Source organism: Scleropages formosus, chromosome 14, assembly GCF_900964775.1.
Source record: "Scleropages formosus chromosome 14, fSclFor1.1, whole genome shotgun sequence".
NCBI classification, from domain to species: domain Eukaryota; kingdom Metazoa; phylum Chordata; class Actinopteri; order Osteoglossiformes; family Osteoglossidae; genus Scleropages; species Scleropages formosus.
The window spans coordinates 8,845,230-8,864,154 of NC_041819.1; the positions used below are offsets into that span (position 1 = coordinate 8,845,230).

At 41.1% G+C, this 18,925-nt stretch overlaps 1 protein-coding gene across 3 annotated transcripts; it reads left to right on the forward strand.

Annotated features, from left to right (window-relative positions):
* The first annotated feature begins 1,199 nt into the window (after positions 1-1,199).
* On the forward strand, positions 1,200-11,660 carry LOC108920439 (interleukin-5 receptor subunit alpha-like). 3 transcript variants are annotated; one of them, XM_018729192.2, is made up of 11 exons: positions 1,200-1,421; positions 4,607-4,693; positions 4,810-4,934; positions 5,094-5,220; positions 5,559-5,676; positions 5,767-5,936; positions 6,020-6,144; positions 8,541-8,679; positions 9,665-9,776; positions 10,289-10,370; positions 10,707-11,660. In XM_018729192.2, the coding sequence occupies exons 2-11, from the start codon at positions 4,621-4,623 to the stop codon at positions 10,764-10,766; spliced, it is 1,131 nt and encodes a 376-aa protein (XP_018584708.2). In that variant the 5' UTR covers positions 1,200-1,421; positions 4,607-4,620; the 3' UTR covers positions 10,767-11,660. The 3 variants fall into 3 exon arrangements, with proteins under 3 accessions (XP_018584708.2, XP_018584707.2, XP_029113575.1); XM_018729191.2 differs by lacking the exon at positions 1,200-1,421 and adding an exon at positions 1,486-1,748; XM_029257742.1 differs by lacking the exons at positions 1,200-1,421; positions 4,607-4,693 and adding an exon at positions 1,486-1,748.
* Positions 11,661-18,925: the final 7,265 nt, after the last annotated feature.

An 18,925-nucleotide genomic window follows, 5' to 3' on the forward strand; every position in this document is an offset into this window, starting at 1 on the left:
TACAATCAAAGAAAGAGATGCTGGCCGCGAGTCCAAGTTAGTCCGCTGTGAAAAGCCTTTTTTTTTAGATAAAATTACAGTATAAATATGATGTTTAATCACATGTAACGTCAGTGAAGTTGCGAACATCGTAACAGTACACTTCTAGGAAACTGTGGCCAGAACAGTTCTTTTGTGTGGATTAAACACACATTGAGACTCTAGCGCAGAAGTATTACATGAAAAAAAGGTGTGTGCACGTGTTTGGCTTGTCATCTTTAAACCGTCAAATTTTACAAATCTATCACCGCAGATAATTGCAAGGACTTTTTTTCCCATTTATAATTACATTCAAAAATGCCGTTGACATATAACTAAGTCATTTAGATAAAATGGTTGTACTGTTTTACTTACAATTTCAATTAAAAAGTATGAGACACTGGAAAAAGTGCCTTCCGCTGTGAAAGGAAAAGGACATAGCAGATCAGTGCATTTTAGTTATCACTTTGTACTATTATATTCACAGCGCTGATAATCGGCAGTTAACTTTTTTGGCGGCCAGACACACACACACACACACACACACATCTTCAGAACCGCTTGTCCCATACAGGGTCACGGGGAACCGAAGCCTACCCGGTAACACAGGGCGTAAGGCCAGAGGGGGAGGGGACACACCCAGGACGGGACGCCAGTCCGTCGCAAGGCACCCTAAGCGGGACTCGAACCCCAGACCCACCGGAGAGCAGGACTGTGGTCCAACCCACTGCGCCACCGCGCCCCCTCGGCGGCCAGACAGCAAGAGCAAAATAAAAATAATATTTCTGTGACAGGTGGCGCAGTGGGTTGGACTGGGTCCTGTTCTCTGGTGAGTCTGGGGTTCAAGCCCCACTTGAGGTGCCTTGCGATGGACTGACATCCCGTCCTGGGTGTGTCCCCTCCCCCTCCAACCTTGCGCCTTGTGTTGCCGGGTTAGGCTTCGGTTCACTGTGACCCCGCCCAGGGCAAGTGGTTTCAGTCACTGGGTGTGATTTGTGTAACACGTATGAGCTGTTCATATTCAGAGAAAGAAAGTGCAAAAATATATATTTGTCTTCTGCATTAGCTGTGATGTAACACGTTTTTGTCGGTCAATAGAAATAATTTTTCAACATGATTTTGTTGCTGACACTGTGACAGCATTTTCCTACAGTCCAGTTACACACACACACACACACACACAGACGGAGAGAGAGAAGGTGGGAGGAAGCATCGCGGTAGAGCGTCTGAACGCACACACGTGCGACAAGTTGAGCCGAGGAATTTCGTCACGCTGCTCTGCGACGAAGCTCGTTTCCACGAAGGGGAGAAGCGGTGGAAAGCCTGACTCTCCCGTCAGCGACGCCGGGTCTGCGCTGCACGTTCCCGACAGCCTGCCCTCCGTGCGCGCGCACCCGCCGAAGGTACTTTCTGCGCGCGCGCGCGCGTGTGTGTGTGTGTGTGTGTGTGTGTGTGTGTAAGGTTGGTTGTACTACTGTATCCGCTCCCCGAATCGCGTGTTCTCAGTAAGGAAGGTCACTGACTGACTGCTCGCTGCGCTGTTTAATTTTAGTGTCCCGTTATTTCCGCGCCTGCGGGGGGCGTAGATAGAATCAATAGATGGACCTACGTTATAGTTTATAATCCGCTGTCTTTACTTTCTTTTACTACAGTCTCACATATGATAGCCGCTTTATTTTAGCTGTCATTTTCAAGAGCTATACTATACAGCGTTTTGAACGACATGATGGGTATGTATGAGTTATGTACGTATCTGTGGGTATATGATTTTGTGTGTGTGTGTGTGTCTGTGTGTATTTCTGCATTTTCACCTACCAAAATATATATTATAATTTAACAACTCACCTTACTCGTTAAGGGCTGAAAATAATTCCCATAGGCGCAGCGGGTTTGGCTTCGTTCTACTGTCCGGTGGGTCTGGGGTTCGAGTCCCTATTGGGGTGCTTTGCGATGGACTCGCGTCCAGTCCTGGGTGTGTCTCCTCCCACAGCCTTGCGCCGCGTTATTTCGCCGGCTTGGGCTCCGGTTCGCCGCGACCCCGCTCGGGACAAGCAGTTTCAGTCTGTGTGTGTGTGTGTGTGTGTGTGTGTGTGTGTGTGAATTCCCATAATTAACTCGCACCATATCTTTCTTCTGTTCTATGAGAGATTGTGAGTGAAATTACAGTACATGATGGACACAATATTAATTATTATACACTGTTTCACTTTGTTAGCGTTTATGGCGACCTGTGCGTTAGTACCCTAAGTACAGTAAAAACAGTGTGTCCTCACTGTGCTAAACCTGTGGAGAGACTGGGGCACCTAAAAAAATGTCTGATCAAAACAGTTCTGATCAAAGTGTCATGGGTTCATTCATGTCAGTTTCATGTCATATGTAATAGATACTCCTTTAGTTCTGGATACAGTTGCACTCTCATCAAGGTGCGTGAGTGTGTAAAAACGACATGGTGTGTTGTGTACACTTACTGGTTTAGTAAGAGTCCAAATTGGAACAGTTAGCAACACAGTCGTGTCTAATTAATCAATTGGCTTCACTGTGTCATACAGAGGTGTGTATCTTGTGTCCCAGCAGCATGATAACACATTTACATTTACATTCATTCATTTAGCAGACGCTTTTCTCCAAAGCGACGTACATCTCAGAGAAAATATGATTTGTACATTACATTAGCAGAAAGAGAGACATAGTTGCAGACGTGTGATTCTTAAGTAAGACCTCGTCTTTTTTCTTTCCACTTTATGCACCGATGTTCATCGCATGAGTAGGTGCACAAAACTCAGGATGGACGATCCCTGATCACCTTCCTACAATTTACAAAGCGGGCAGAAGTAGACGAGCGCAGCAGTCTGGTTGGAGTTTAGCGGATGATCGAGTCTTATAAATAGTTAGGAGCATGTCTATTCATGCATTTGTAGCAGTAACCAGGGTCTTAAATTTGATCCGGGCAGCTATAGGAAGCCAGTGCACACATTACCCTGTAGTGAGAAAGTTCACCGTCTCACTTCTGGTACTCGCTTGTCTTGGTTAGGGTCATGGTGGTCCAGAGCCTATCCTGGAATCACTGAAAACAAGGCTGGGGGAAGACACCATTGACAATACACCTGTCCACTGCAGGGTGGTCTTACACTCTGACACTCACACTAGAGGCAATTTAGGGTGTCCAGTGTACCTGAACATGAGAAGAACATGCAAACTCAACACAGACTGTGGGGGATTCAAACCTATACCCAAACAGCTCAGGCCCTGTGAGGAGGCAGTGCTACCCACTGTGCCACTGTGCTGCCCTAGTGAGTAAGTTAGTCGGTGAAATAAAACCCGAGAATACAATAACGGAGAATGTACAGGAAGGATTTAGAAAAGAAAAAAAAAAAACTAGTGTAACAGGTTGAGTTTGATGGGAGGTGTAGAAAGTCAGGTGGTAGAGGTGGGATATTACTTTCACAGAAGTATAATCAAAGTCAGTAGAACTAAAAGCATAATCAGAAATGATAGTCTTCCCCAACCTTATGAATATAATGCATTCTTGAAAAAACACTTTGTAACATCAGTTCTCATAAATCAAAACCATAATTACCATTCACTTCCGCAGTAAAAAAAAAAATCACACTTTGCTCAGCACCAAAACCTTCACCCATGTATGATAAAATGATGCCGAATTCCATGAAAATTGACAGTTTCCTTAGTAGTGAACATTCGTTATCATGAAACAACATAAGACAGTTTGCCATCATCATTTACTTTGTAATACTCTGTCTACTTGTGCTCGTTCAGCTCCTCCGTAGCTATTATATACCGTAAAGTTAACAAATGCTCACAGACAAAACATACATATATATAATGAACTAATGATTATAAATTGCCTGTAGTGTGTTTGTGTGTGTTTGTCACACTTCTCTGGAGAAGAGATGGGAGAATGAGAAAAGGGAGTTTTAGAGCAGTGTATTTAACACCCTAAGTCACCTTGGATAAAGGTGTCAGCTAAACACTAATAAATCGTTGTAAGTTACTTTGAAGAGATGCGTCTGCTGAGTGAATAAATGTGAATGTGCTAGAGCCCAAATGTCTCGTACCGCTCAGCTGCCAGGAGGCACGCAAAATCCGTATTCGGTCCCCATACACGTGAAGAAATGCTTTCTAAGCAAAAGTAGGGATATTACATAAAACTCCTCATCAAGCTGGATTCTGGGAGCTCGAATGGGTGTCTCGGGGTATGACTGCGTACTGTATTAAAAGAAGCCCACTAATGAAATTGTCTGAGTACCTCTCAGTTAATTGTTCTGTTTTTAAGTGGATACACTCAGCTTAAAGATGGGGGGCACAGCGGGTTTGGCCGGGGTCTGCTGTCTGGTGGGTCTGGGGTTCAAGTCCTGCTTGGGGGTGCCTTGTGGTGGACTGGTGTCCCGTCCTGGGTGTGTCCCCTCCCCCCTTGCCCTTGCACCCTGTGTTGGTGGGTAAGGCTCCAGTTCACCGGGACCCCACTCAGGACAAGCGGATGTTGATTTTGCTTTAACATTATTGAATATCATTAATTGTAACTATTTGCTTTTGTCATTAAATGAACAGGGTTCTTTCTTTTTCCTCTCAGTCTCTCTCTCAGATATGTTTACTCTACCATTTTTGCTGTTTTGGGCTATACAAATTACCAGCTGTGTTCCTGGGCACCAAAATAATGGTATGGGATTATTCTACAACTGTTCATTTTGTTTTAAGTAGCTTCAGTCAAGTTGAAAACACTGAACTTTGCCATTTTAGAGGTTTTCACTAGGTTTGTATTTTTAAAAATTTCAGTGACTCCTGCAATAGATACAGTATCAACAGATGTATTTATTTCTGGGACCCCAGTTGATGAACTCATCATTTCCGCTTCGAACCCAGAGGACTATCTGTATGACTTTGAGGATGACGAGTTTAAGGTTACAACTGCATTTTTTTTTCTCTAAGTATTTAATGCTTTTACTGCACAGATTAGTTTCTTAACACATCTATTCATTCAAAATGTCTATTTTTATTAAACATGTTATATACTTCACTGTATACTGTACATGAGATTAATATATGGAAATACTTCACAGATCTGTGTAAAACTGCATGTGAACCAAGCTGGAAGTGGGTGTATGGGTGGAGCCGAATATATCAGTAAATCTGAGCACGATACAATAAATGTGAGTCATATTTATGGGAATGTAACACTTCCACAAGGTAAGAAATTGTTTGATTCTTTAAATTAATCAGTAGAAGTGATCATAGTATAGCAGTGGTAATAGTAGTAAAGTAGTAGTAGTAGTGCTAGGAGATGGAGTACCATTAGTAAATGAATGAAAGTGTGTAACAACATAAGAGCTGCTTGCTTTTACTGCCTTGTATGTTTACTTTGCTAAAGTGCCAATTAGCCAGAGCATATAATTAAACGCAGATTTTCTGCAAGAGCCATCTATTTAAATATAGCAATGCAGAATATGAACAGCATTCAGCCTAGTCCATGTAGAGCAGTGTGATATGTGATATATTAAAAAAGAAGCAACATTGTGCATTTTCAGGTGTGCGTGCTTTCCTTGTGAGGAATGTGTCCTGCATAGTATATAACACTGACAAGTTAAACTGCACTTGGGTTACACTGGACCTACCCGCTGGCGCCCAACACTCTGTCACTGTCACGTAAGCCACCCTTCTGTCTATAACCATTTCTTTTACAGCCTCTAGCCGTTGATGTTGTAGTGTATTTCAAATCAAGTCTTTTTCCCCCAGGAAAGATGACACTGTCACCACCTATGACTGTTTCACAAACTCACAAGGCAACATTTTTGGGTGCCATGCCAATATTGATGAAGATGTTGAAGATGTGACTGTACATATCAATGTGTCCCTCCCAAACTTTTGCTATATTCACTCTGAAGTGTTTGAAAAAGCAGACATTGGTAAGAAAGATAAAACAATTAAGACTATTAGAATGTTAAACATCAGTAATTAAGTATGGTTAATTCTACTTTCTTTTTTTCAGACAAGCTCAATCCCCCACACAACGTAACAGCATCAGTGGTGTCAGACAGCCTGATTATTAAATGGGATGTTCAGTCAATGCTCTCTCCCTTTTGCTTCTACTACCAAATAAACATCAATAATGAGGTAATGTTAAGGAAACCCTTTTTCATTTGATTTTTCTTTAGCCGGCACTTTTTTGCAAAATAATCTACCAACTTTATTCATGCTTACATAGCCGGATGCTTATAATAATAATTTATCTTTGAAACAGTAATAATTCCAAATAGATACAGTGCAATTTTCTAAATTTACTAACCACCCTTGAATTGTTAGTCAATTTGAAAATTTGAACTGAAACATTAATGTAACGTAATGAATTCTTAAAATGGATTCAGAAACTATTGAAGCTGAGCAGAACTGCCTTTAATCTTTAAAGGAAAATATATGGAAAAAAAAAACAAAGGGGAATTTTATTTTTAATTATTTTTAAAATTGAAAAGGAGAACAGCATATGGTGATGGACGGGTAGTGGAACAAACATAGAACGAGAGTCCTGGGTCCAAACAACATGTATGCAAGGTATATTCCCAGCAAACTTACGTGGGGTATACCCTAGTGACTGAGAACAGCTCATAGTATTTGGTAGAAACAGGAGGAGATTAATGACAGGCGGGCAGCATGGTAGCACACTGACTAGTGCTGCTGCCTCACAGCACCTGGGTGGTGCGAGAGAACGTGAGTTTTGTTCCTGCTGAGTCTGTAGGGAGTTTGCATGTTCTCCCCGTGTCTGTGTGAGTTTCCTCTGGGTGCTCAGGTTTCCTCCCACAGTCCGAAGGCATGTTGCTTTCCGAAATTGCTCTTAGTGTGTGAATGGGCAGATGGGAGAGTGTGTATCTACCCTTTGATGGATGGGCATCCCATCTAGGGTGTACCCCCCCTTGCCTCGTGCACTGTGCTACCAGGATGGGCTCCTGATCAGGGCATGTAATTTTTGTACGTCGATGGACCAGTGATTGACCTCATCATAGAAGAGCAGCTGTGAGCAGTCCTAAATGGACAGAAAAGGAAGAAGGAAAGGCCTTTTGACAGAAGACCAAGTGTATTACCACTTCTTGAGAATGTTAAGAATAAAAAGAAAGTGGAAGGAAATGCCTCATCATATGCACAACAGCTATATTCCTGGTAACTGAAAATGGGTCACAGTCAGCAGTGGAAGGCAGTTCATCATCAGAGGAGAGTAGTGCTGGGAGGAAGCATAAACCCTGAACATTGTGACTGTTGGCACTCTGAGGCACAACAGGCTGGTGGGCAGCACAGTGGTTAGTGCTGTGGCCTCACATTACTTGGCTTGTGTGTTTGACTTCCGCTCAGTTTGTATGAGATTTGCATGTTTTCCCATGTTACCATAGCTTGGAAAAGGGTGAACATGAGAAGACGTGTTTCGGGTGAACTGATGATTTGAAATTGCTTGTAACGTGTCTGCACATAAGGGGGATGCGGTGGCACAGCAGGTTTGCCTGGGTCCTGTTCTCTAATGGGTCTGGGGTTTGAGTCCCGCTTGGGGTGCCTTGTGATGGACTGGTGTCCTGCCTTGGGTGTGTCCCCTCCCCCTCCAGCGTTACCCCCTGTCCTGCCGGGTTAGGTTCCGGCTCCCTGCGACCCCGTGTGGGACAAGCAGTTTCAGATGATGTGTGCGTGTGATGTCTGCACATGTATATGGGTGCGTTGACATTGCTTTGGTCTTTATACGGCTCGGTGACGGTAGACTACAGTCCAGCGTGTAACGTTGCGAGTCGCACAGCTAAACAGTACCTAGTAATCGTCGTGCTTTGTTTCGCCTGCTTATTGGATAAATGTAAATGTAAGGGTAGTCTGAGACAGAACGTGTAAAGTGAAGAGTGTGGGTTCTGGGCTTCCTGTATCGTCAAAGTGTTCGCAAGGGAAGTCAACGCATTCTGCTATGCAGAAACCACCAAAAGGATCTATTTGCGTGCACAGTGGTGCAACAGTTTCTCTTAATTTTGTCCTTATATCTGTATATCTCATTTCTCTGAAGTTTATGACTATAATCTGGGTATTTAGTCCATGTGCTTAGAAATTGCATGTAGCAATACTGCTCAGTTCATCTTTTACAATCATGACCTGTTTCACAGTTTCTTGTTCTGTGCTCGGTTTCAAACATAATTTCCTGTACAATGGACTCCGTGTGTTATGATATACCATAAATATATATATTTATACCTCTTTGTGTTGACCGTGCTCATACTGCCACTTTTTCCAGTTATGCAACGTAACGTGGAGGTTGAATCTTCATAGTTGTTCAAAGGTACTTAGAGGTATTTTGTACTCTGCTGTTTGCTTTTTTGTCATTGGAGCTGCATAGTGCGTCAGCCTTTTGTTCGGTGTGATTCAAGAAGCTCTTGTATTTTTTTAATTTTTTTTTTCCCGTTTTTTTGCAGTTGTTAATTATTGCTGAGCTGATAAATGCCATTGCAAGTTCCTGTTTGTTGCGGTCATTTAATGGCATGTCTCTGTTCCAGCTCTTCAACAGCACTGAGGACAAAGAGTACACCGTACCAAACATAAACCTGCGCCAGAAATATCTGATTAAGGTCAGAGTTACCAAGACACCTACCTGCAGGGTTAACAATATTTGGAGTGACTGGAGTGAACCGGTAGGTAAGTATTATGTGCATACAGCACTAATAAACATTCTGTGTACAATGGCTGGAAAATGGAAAATGTATTTACTTTTCTGTGGTTTCACATATTTTCTCAGTACTTTGTATAGTAAGACTTGGATTGTCAAAATTAAGATCACTATGGTAAGAACAGTTAAAGTGTGCATCTGCACCTGAAAGTAGTTTGTCCAAGTCTGTACCGTGTTTGCTTTGAGCGAAGTTTCTCTCGGATGGCTTTCGGACAGCTTTCGTGGTGCTTTTCTGGGTTTTACCGCAAATTGCAGCACATTTCATGACAGAATGCTGGCATAAAACAGGTTTGCTATTGACTGCTTAATGTGCAGGTTTGAGGCAAGTGTGGTACCCTTCATTTGTACCAGAAGTCCCGTCAGGTGGTCACAGTATTTTTGCAGAACATCTTGTTGGGAAACGCCTTGTTGTACTCACTTGAACTTTGCTCTTTGAAACATCATTGTAGTTGCAGTGGTCAGAAATGCTTCCGTCATTACTGGTCCTTGTGGAGAGACAGGCTGATCTAAATAGTTTCTGGGCAGTGCAATTACCTTTCCATTTCGTGATGATTTCTACACTGCCATCATCGGGGATTTTCTGAGATTACGCCATTTTTTCATACTTCCCCTGATCCATATCTGTCAATAACGCCATTGTTCATTTCAACACTTTGTTTGCCTGTAAGACTATCCTTCACATGTGAATTATACTACACATAATGAGAATGTGACGTACATAAAGCAAAAAATTTTGTAACGGCAACACTTAATATACCCGATGAGGTACTTAGTTTCTGTCAATCAATATATATACTAATATCGGTTCATCAAATGGGATTTTTATATGTATCTAAGCCTTTTAGCTACTGTATTGCATGTCAGAGCCTGCAGTTCAGTCAGTGTCCAGATTGCACATCCTGTATGTACTCTGCTTTAGAAGTGATAAGAAATATCCATTTCTTGTTCCATTAGAAGTGATGGCAGCTAAAGAGCTGGCTGTATTAAACGGCCTCAAGATTGCTGTCATTTCCCTCGGTATACCGATGTTTCTTCTCGCTGTGGTGCTGCTGTGTCGGTGGCCCAGGTAAGAAGAAAGCCCTGCTGTTTTGCCCTGATTTCTGTTTCACCTCCTTATGTGGAGTAAAATGTCGTGTCAACCACATGTATGCAAAAAAGACGGACAGGCACCAGTAGGATTCCTAGGTATTGCTCTAGCAAGTTGTGTGTTGTGTGCTTTTTACACGGCGCTGTAGATGAGATGTTAACACTTGCGTGTTACAACTTTTGACCGCAGTAAACATTACTAGGGTTCTGAAAAATGTGTCATACCGAATACGTTCTTGCTCAGCCGTGTCAAATGAATTCAGATACTAGAGTGACTCAAAGTCGTTAGCGCGTACGCAGTTTATTTGAAGATTTAACATTATCCATTGTACTGTTGGTTGACTTTTAATAGTCCATTTGTGTGATGGGTTTAGTTTACTTACAAATAAGGTATTGAAAGCTATGGACTGAAGCTAGATGTGTTCACAGCTAGAATATTCAAGTTAAAAAGGTTGCACTTTTAATTTACTTTAATGTTTTTTTCACTCCAAGGATAGTTGACAAGCTGTTTCCTCCTATCCCAAGACCATCTGTAAAGATGAAACAACTTCTGGAAATACAAGAGAGTTTCCAGGTAAATAAATCTGTTGCAAGAATTTAATTTTATATCAAGTCACAGAGGATAAAAAAAGTATTTATACCGAACGAATTGGTGATTTATGGCTGGACTTTTCGGAATAATTCACAGCACTGTCATTTTCTCAGTACACGCTTAAAACTATTTAATTGGTTTACTGTAGCAAATGCAGTGATGACTGCAGTGTACACCTGACCAGCGTGTACTGTACTCTGAAGGCTGAAGATCAAATCCCATTTCTGCTGTAATACCCTGGATCATATTACTTCCCCAGATTTCTTCAATACTATTGTAGATGTGTAGAAGTAAATCCTTCTGTGTCTTGTGTTCCAGGTCGTGCAGCCAAAATATACCGAAGAAGTAACTGAAATTGAAGATGACTATGGCAACTAATGTGTGAAGAGAGCTACCTGCCTGAGTGGACCAAACGTCGCTGGATTCCAGGAACGGTGCTCAAAGTTCCCTTCAGTCAAGGCAGAAAAAACGAATGTTTCGACGGAGCTGATTGTAATGGACCAAACGTGTCAATTTTTCTTATCGAGCCAAAGCAGAAGCTGAACAGACTAGCATTGTTGGACTAAAATTTGAGTAATTTTTAACTCAGTAAATAGTACTAGAAATTATTTTCTCTTGCTGCCAAGGGATTTCCTATTTTAATACCATTCTTCCTAGTTTTGTTACCCAAGCAATGTTGATCTTAGTGTTTGAAGGTGAAACTTGATGGTTCTGGCTTCCTCAAAGGCCAAGGCAGTAAGAGAGCTTACTTAGCTGAGAATTTCCAACCCATCCTCTTGAGACTTTTTCTGTCTGCTTTCATCGCCTAAGGACACTGCATGAGACTGGCCTCTATAGCCGGAATACCATCCTTGTTGAATTTCCATTTTCATTCCCATATTTTAATAATGTAATATATCATGACAAAAGCAGTATTCCACTGTACAACACTGTTTGCTATACTGAAGGCTTCAAGGTCAAAATGTGATTTTCACGTTTCAGAATAAACTTGTTTACCTTAAAGTGAAGAAATAGTTACAAACAACGCCTAGTGCACAGAAGGACGTACCTTAATGCAGGGTGACAATAAACCAGCAGTTTGAAGAGGCCTTGTTCCCAGTAACACTAACTTATCAGTTAGTGTTACATTTTTTAGAATCTGTAAATATTGTATAAGAAGTATGCACCATTGTACTTGTTTCGCCAGCATGTAGAACAGTTTTCCCTCAGGTCTGTTTTAGGAACACACACACACACACACACACACACACACACACACACACACATTTTCAGAACCGCTTGTCCCATACGGGGTCACGGGGAACCGGAGCCTACCCGGCAACACAGGGCGTAAGGCCGGAGGGGAAGGGGACACACCCAGGACGGGACGCCAGTCCGTCGCAAGGCACCCCAAGCGGGACTCAAACTGCAGACCCACTGAAGAGCAGGACCCCGTCCAACCCACTGCGCCACCGCGCCCCCTGTTTTAGGAACACCGTATTTTACAATAACAAAACCATGCATAATGAAGATTGGGGGATTTCCACTGATCTATAAAACATGATAACATCATCAGCACAGTTTATGGGTGGGGGAAGTTTCCAGCATGCTGTCATGTGTGCTGCTTTTCTTTGATATCTCAAGCAAAAATGTTATCTAGCAAATTACAGGTTTGCCAAGAAAACGGTTTTTAAGGTTATGTGTGGCAGTATTGACGCAATGTAATATTTCATGCAGTCCTTGTGCTAAGAATGAGTTGGCACTGACGGGTATCGTAACAATAGAAACAGTAAAAAGTTGAAAGAAGAAGAGAAACGGAACAAAACTGGGAGTGCTGGAGCTTTGTTTTGTCCGGTTATTTTTCTGCAGAATACAGGAACTGGTAAAACCGTTTCCTTTTGCTGGTTTTGGCAATGTCTTTTAGTGTTATCAGTTACTAGAAGTTAATGGAACACGTGGTGAAGTAAACTGGAGTATATAGATGCCACATGAACAGATGGGTCTGACATCAGACCTGACCTCTATAAGAAAGATACTAGAAAAGGTAAAAGATTGAGAATGCGCATCATTACGGTATATACATGTATACATTATCACAGCAACAGAGTCTGTCATAGAGAAATCCTTTATATAAAAGTTACCTATTCATAGTATGTTCAAATGCAAACTGATAATGTCTACGAATTTGGACACAATTTCCACCAAAACACTTGTCAATTGATCTAAATTGTTTTACTGTCCATATTAGCAGTGTAAGAGGAAATAAAATGTTTGTCTGAACCGGCTTGGCCTGAGTCACAGTGATAGTATCAGGACGATAGCCGATGTGGCTTGGGAGAGGAAGGGAGTGGTTCATCAGCTTCAGAATGTCATGGTGAAGTGTTATTTTGATTAGATTCTAATAGTGCTCAACTGTTCACTGTAACAGTTGTTTATGATATGGTTTTTTTATGTCTTGTTACAAGGCTGTATGCTAAATTTGTTTCAAAGTTTTAAATGACATCTTTCCAACCAGTATTTGTGTATTCTTTTCGAATGTTTCTATATAATTTCTTGAATACTCCTTTTAGTTTTGACAAGTTCAAGCAGGTTAGACAAGCATGTCATCAGGTTGCTAAGGTAACAAGAGTAAGTTGTTACAAGTATGATTATCGTGTGAAAAATCATTGATACATGATTACCGAACAAAGGGCGGTACTGTTTTTGTTATGATATCACTCATAAGAGATATGTATGGTTAAAACAATACTAAATATAGATTTAGTTGACGAACATATCCTTGGTTGTCTTATGCATAACATTAATTGTTTAACATATGTAAAAATGCTTTGTGAGGTCAAAGATACCAACATCATGAGCGGAGTCACTTTCCAGCTCTGTGCATGCCTTGTGAGAAAGGTGTGCCAATATGCTACGGAATTGCCATCACTGGGTGACTGCATATACACAACACTCCGCATCACTTTGTTGAGAATAGTGCTTCAGAGAAATAAACTCAACCGAAGGGAATTGTAAAACATTTCGAGATGTTTTGCCTCATACGTTGTATGTGTGCTTTGTCCTCTTTAGACATGTGGTTGTATCATAAGAAAGAAAGCTGGCTTACAACCAGACTGTCTCAAATCTGTGAAATATTTCATCAAACCGCAAAACTCATCAGAAGGTGTGCCTCAGTCTTGACTGGCGGCATACAGGTGAGCTGTGAATAAGTGATTCCTTTGATGGTCCTCCAGGAGGTTGCTGGAACATCACTGGCACTGGAAGCAATGTTTAGGTGTATGACACGTGTCATGTGCTAATCCTGTCGTCAGCATGTGGGGAATCAAACTGAGCAAACACAAAAAGCAGATGCGGGCCCTGTTGCCCAGATTATGCCAAAATTTGTGATATCTGCCAATGGGGGGAAGCCCTGAGGAGACGTGTTTAACACACCGTCGCTGTTCAAAGGGGGAGTTAATATGCACCCCGAGGGTGTGACAACACTACACCCATCGTGTGTTTTGATAATAAAATGCTCCGATGCTCCCTGTGAGCAAAAGGTTTCAGGAAATTCTGCAAAGGCACCTGCTTGAGATGGATAACATCAGTGTCAGCCGATGTCAGAATGTAATGGAGATACATTCACAGGGGTGGTGAGAGCAGCCATCAACTGGACAATGAGCCACTGGCATTCTGGGTGGTAAGGGAAGTTTTTAAACAAAAAATTCATTCAGGATTTCATTTACTGCTCTCACATTGTTAACATAATAATAAAAAAAAAAAATGTACAAGTCAAACTGGTCTCATAATTGGTTTTTTACATTCAATCCAGCTAACGTCCAAATCTGAAATTAGAAAAAAAAAATAAATTCTCACTTTACGATTTAACCATTCGTGAATACAGGCAACTGTTTTCTTACTCACCAACTAATTTTCATGCAAATACTTCAGCAAAAAAAGTATTTTTTTTTTCCGTATCCTTAATGTTCTCAGATGATTTCTGTTCTGATTTCTGCATCTTGAGTAAATAGTGATAACACAAGAGTGTGAAAGGACAGTCATGAGTTTGTTGTGGAATTAAAAATTAATAACTGAGACTAGAATATAAAGAAAATGCAGCCATGTTGCAACAGGAAACAGAAAACACTTTTCTTCTTCACTGACCTGCCCAGTGGCTAATTTACATGGAGGCGGAGCTAAATCCTTTCAGACTACATTTAATTATGGTTTCATGCACGCTCGCCAGCCCTTCCTGAACCGATCATCCACCCTGCTGTATTTTTTTCCCTTTGGCTGAGAGCAGCAGCTCAAAGGGCTAATTTACCAGGAACCAGTGACAAGTCCAATAATGAAGCAGAGAGGAAGGGGCCTGCAGTTCACTCCACACCGCAGACGCCACACATGGCACTTGGTACTAGCAGAGTAAATGTTGCAGTTTACTGAAATGCATCAGTACTGCACTAGCACTAAGCAAGGTGTTCAAAGGTGCATAATAACTAATAATTCATTAAAAAGAGTACAAAAAATAGTGATCTCCACAGCCCATTCCAGGCTGCACTGATGCGCCAAAGAGGAAGCTTTTTCTCGTGCTTTGTAGCCTATGTGTACATCTGACACTCTGTAGCTCAGACACGTTATTCCTGATTCAGTAGTGTCAGTTAATGTGCCATGTGCTGTATTAGATGAAGAGAAAATATTAAAACCAATGGAGAATTGAAATAGAAGAGTAAATTATTTTAAACATATTTTGCTGATATAAATCTCTTCAAATCAGACCGATTTAACGTTTGCCCAAGATCACAATTTTGCATGAAGTAACGAGGCCATGTTAATGCACATGGTGTAAGCAAGTTTCAGTTCAGTCTTTCTTTTCAATTATACTCAAGTTAACCCACCCTCAGCCACAAACTTTTACCTCGACATACACCGTAATGCACTTGTAAAATTTCAAAGGCTTTCTCATTCCTTGTTACAGTACACTTCTTGCTCGAAAATGGAGGTACCGAGGGATCCGTATGTAATTTAACGCTACACTGGCACCCAGCGCTTCAGCACTAAAGGAATCTGTACATTTCAGTTAAAGTTATTAGAAATATAAGCAAATCTGTTTGCTCCAAATACATTCCAGGAGAGGTTTCTGAGCAGGATGCTCAAATGAAGTTCAGGGTGAATTTCTATGAGATGTACATCGCTTTTGAGAAAGGTGTCTGCTCAATAAATGAATGTAAATGAATAGTACAGTTCAGAATCAAAAGCAACAAAATGGAGCCCATGATTTGAAGTCAGTGGTGTGTGTATGTGTGGCTGAGTAAGTGTGTGTGATTACCACGCAGGGTGTGGATGGGTGTTTGCCTCATGCAAAATGCTGCAGATCAGGTTCCAGACCACTATGACCCTGCACTGGACAAGTTGCTCCTGACAATGGATTGAAAAAAGCACATGATAGAAAAAGTTTGAGTTATACAAATTGACTTCCTTTACATTCAAAGTGTGAAACTAAAACACAGGTTATAGCGGAAAAGACAGTATCCTATCAATATTTAGTCCCTGTGCTATGGAAGCTTCAATTTAAAGAAAAACAATTGCCTTACAAAGTGCCTGTACCCATGAACCGTTAAAGAATCTGTCACATTTTCTAGATAACAAAATTGTCAGTTTCATTAGTCAGACTGGGAATCTGAAGAAAAAGTGTGAAAATGACCACTAAAGAGCATTTAATAGAAGTCTGAGACAAAGTCATCCAATTGCCTAAAATGAAAGGCTTCAGAATCATACCCAAATGATTGCACGTATGCTGGTGGTCACTGTTGGTTCATTTATTCAGAAATTGAAGCTACATCATATTACCCAGACACTGCCTCGATAGGTATCATCAGAATTCAGCGTGGAAACGAGGAGACCTGTGAAAAAAGCCACAGAGAAGCCAACCATTAGCCTAGAGCAGCTATAGACTTCAGTAGAAAGAAGCTGAAAAACGGCAACTCAGTCAACCACATGAACAACTTAGAAATAGTTTACCCAAAAAGGACCCTCTTAAAGCATTTCTAGAGTTTCCCAAGAAGCATGAGAGTGACCCACCTTCCATGGGGGAAAAGGTCTTTTGGTCTGATGAGACCAATTTTTTGGCTAGAACTCTAAGCGCTCTGCATAGCACAACCCATCAGTGCCCGTGCCTCAAGAAATACATCACACAGTGACATTTGGTTTAGTTTTTTTTTTTTTTTTTCTCTCTTACATATATTTTAAAAAATTACATTTTTTCAAATTACATAAAATGTAAAACCTTAATTTTTTTGAAAGATGTATTTGAGTGCTTTGAAATGAAATATGAGAGATCACAGAGTTCAGTTTACCACTTGTGATTCTGTGAAAAGAGAAAAATGGCCATGGTCTGAGTACTTTTGCAAGGCCCTGTATGAACTGGTGCCTAAGAACAAAGAGGCCTTATATCCACAGTAAAGCAGGGCAGAGAAGCAGTACAGTGGACGACAGAGGAAGTGGATTTTATCAACCTGAAAGGGGCCAGCTGGGCAGCAATTGTATGAAATGTTGTAGTATGTTACTCAGCAGCTCTCCACAGACACTGTGGGGACGTTTTCTCCATCATTGCAAAATGTCAGGGAGTGGAAAAATACCAGATATTTGGCTGGTGTAGTGTTGCAGCTGTTTCTTCAATATGTATTACAGAAAAGATGTCTCATGACGCTATAATGTGCCTTGGCAGAGTATGCGCTAATAAACTCTTGCTTTTATCCATGGATTGCCTTGTATCTGTCTCACATAAAATAGGACTATTACAGTTTCTACAAACTGCGGGAAAATATTGTTTGTGGTATGTAGATGATCAGTGGTTCCTATAGTACATAAAGCTGCTCTCTTTCTTGGCTCTCCCTTTCTAAAAGAATCGGCATCTGTCTGTCATCTGGGGGGCTGAAGGGTGTTTATCCCAAATCCCTTTCACTCCATAATAAATGAGTTGAGACTTTTCTCACGGTCATTAACCCTATCATATCCACTTTAACTTGAAATGTATCAACTTGCCAAGACATTAGCAACATAAATCCTTTCTTGGAAATCCCTCTCAAAGTTACATCTGCCAAATGCCTTGAAACAAAGAGCAAGTGCAAGACTAGGAATTGATCACTACCGGATCCTGAAATCTGTCACTTCTTTTTAAGGTTCCGGAGGCATTATGGTACAGTGCAGTGGATTGTTACCCCGCTTAGGAAGATGTTGCCCACATGGCTGAGGATGCAAAGTTTCTGGACTTTGACAGCTAGCAGCAGCAGTGCTTTACCTTGAACAGGTGGTTAACATCCCAGCTCTGCTGTACAACTGCTGCCAGTAGAGTTTACACTGACACCCTCTACAGTGGCAGAGATTAACCTCGGAGCATACTGTATCTTGTCAGCGTATGGCACATCCTTGGCCCATGATCAAGAGTGCTTCACACCTTTCTTCACAATGAATGAGGCATGTAGGGTCATTGTGTACATAACATGAAGCAAGGTTGTGCACAGATGTCTCTGTTATGAGTTTAGGAGGTTTAGCATAAATCCCTATGAGTCCATTCTTAACTGTTACATTTACATCTACATTTATTCATTTAGCAGATGCTTTTCTCCAAAACGAAATACATCTCATAGAAAATACAATTTGTGCATTACAGTAGGATAAAGAGTTTATTTTCTTCACCATATGCAGAGATTCAGCACTTCTGAGTGAGAGGGGGTGGTCGTTCTACCACAACGGAGTCAGAACCAAGAACCTCCGTGCTTTACCTTTTATGCACGGGACCACCAAGCAGGCAGATGTGGAAGAGTGCAGCAGTCTGGTTGGGGTGTAGCGAATGATCAGGTCTCATAGATAGCTGGGAGCAGTTCTACTGATGCATTTGTAGGCCAAAACCAGGGTCTTAAATTTGATTTGGGCAGCTACGGGAAGCCAGTGCAGAGAAACGAGTAGGGGAGATACATGGGAACACTTCGGCAAGTCAAAGACTATTATCTTTTACTAATACATCAAGGTTGTACTGGCTTAGTAAATCATAAAGTGCCAGTTACCGTTCATTTTTTATAATGCAAGCTGTAGACAGTCAATATAATAATATGCTGAATGTAAGAACGGACTTATGAACTTATAGTGGATTGTTAGTAAACCCCTGTGCGATTCCATGACAGGTACAAAAGCTGGTACATAGCACATAAACAACTTATTAAAGCCTATCCATATGGATGTTTCTGATGCATAATTTATATAAACTTCTGTAACGTTACAACTAACATCAGAAAAAAAGTTCATAGACTTCACAGTTTTCAGTGCTGTTCAAAGCCTTCGTTACGAACATTCAATTCTAAGGAAAAATTGCAACGATCAAGGTGTTTTCTATTTTGAATATTTGACAGATTATTTTTTCTGAAGCCTCTTTCTCAGATTTATTAATTCACTTCTGTGGAAAACATGAAAAAGCATCACTGAAGTTTGTTCTCAGCCCTTTCTGAAAGCAAAATGTATTTATTGTACTCTAATTTGCTCTTTGTACCCAAACAAAGGTGTAATAGCGCAAAACAACTTAATAA

Coding starts and splice junctions, on each gene's coding strand:
- LOC108920439 (XM_018729191.2), top strand. Junction 5,677..5,766: donor CAACACTCTGTCACTGTCAC/GTAAGCCACCCT, acceptor TTTTTCCCCCAG/GAAAGATGACACTGTCACCA. Junction 5,937..6,019: donor GTTTGAAAAAGCAGACATTG/GTAAGAAAGATA, acceptor TCTTTTTTTCAG/ACAAGCTCAATCCCCCACAC.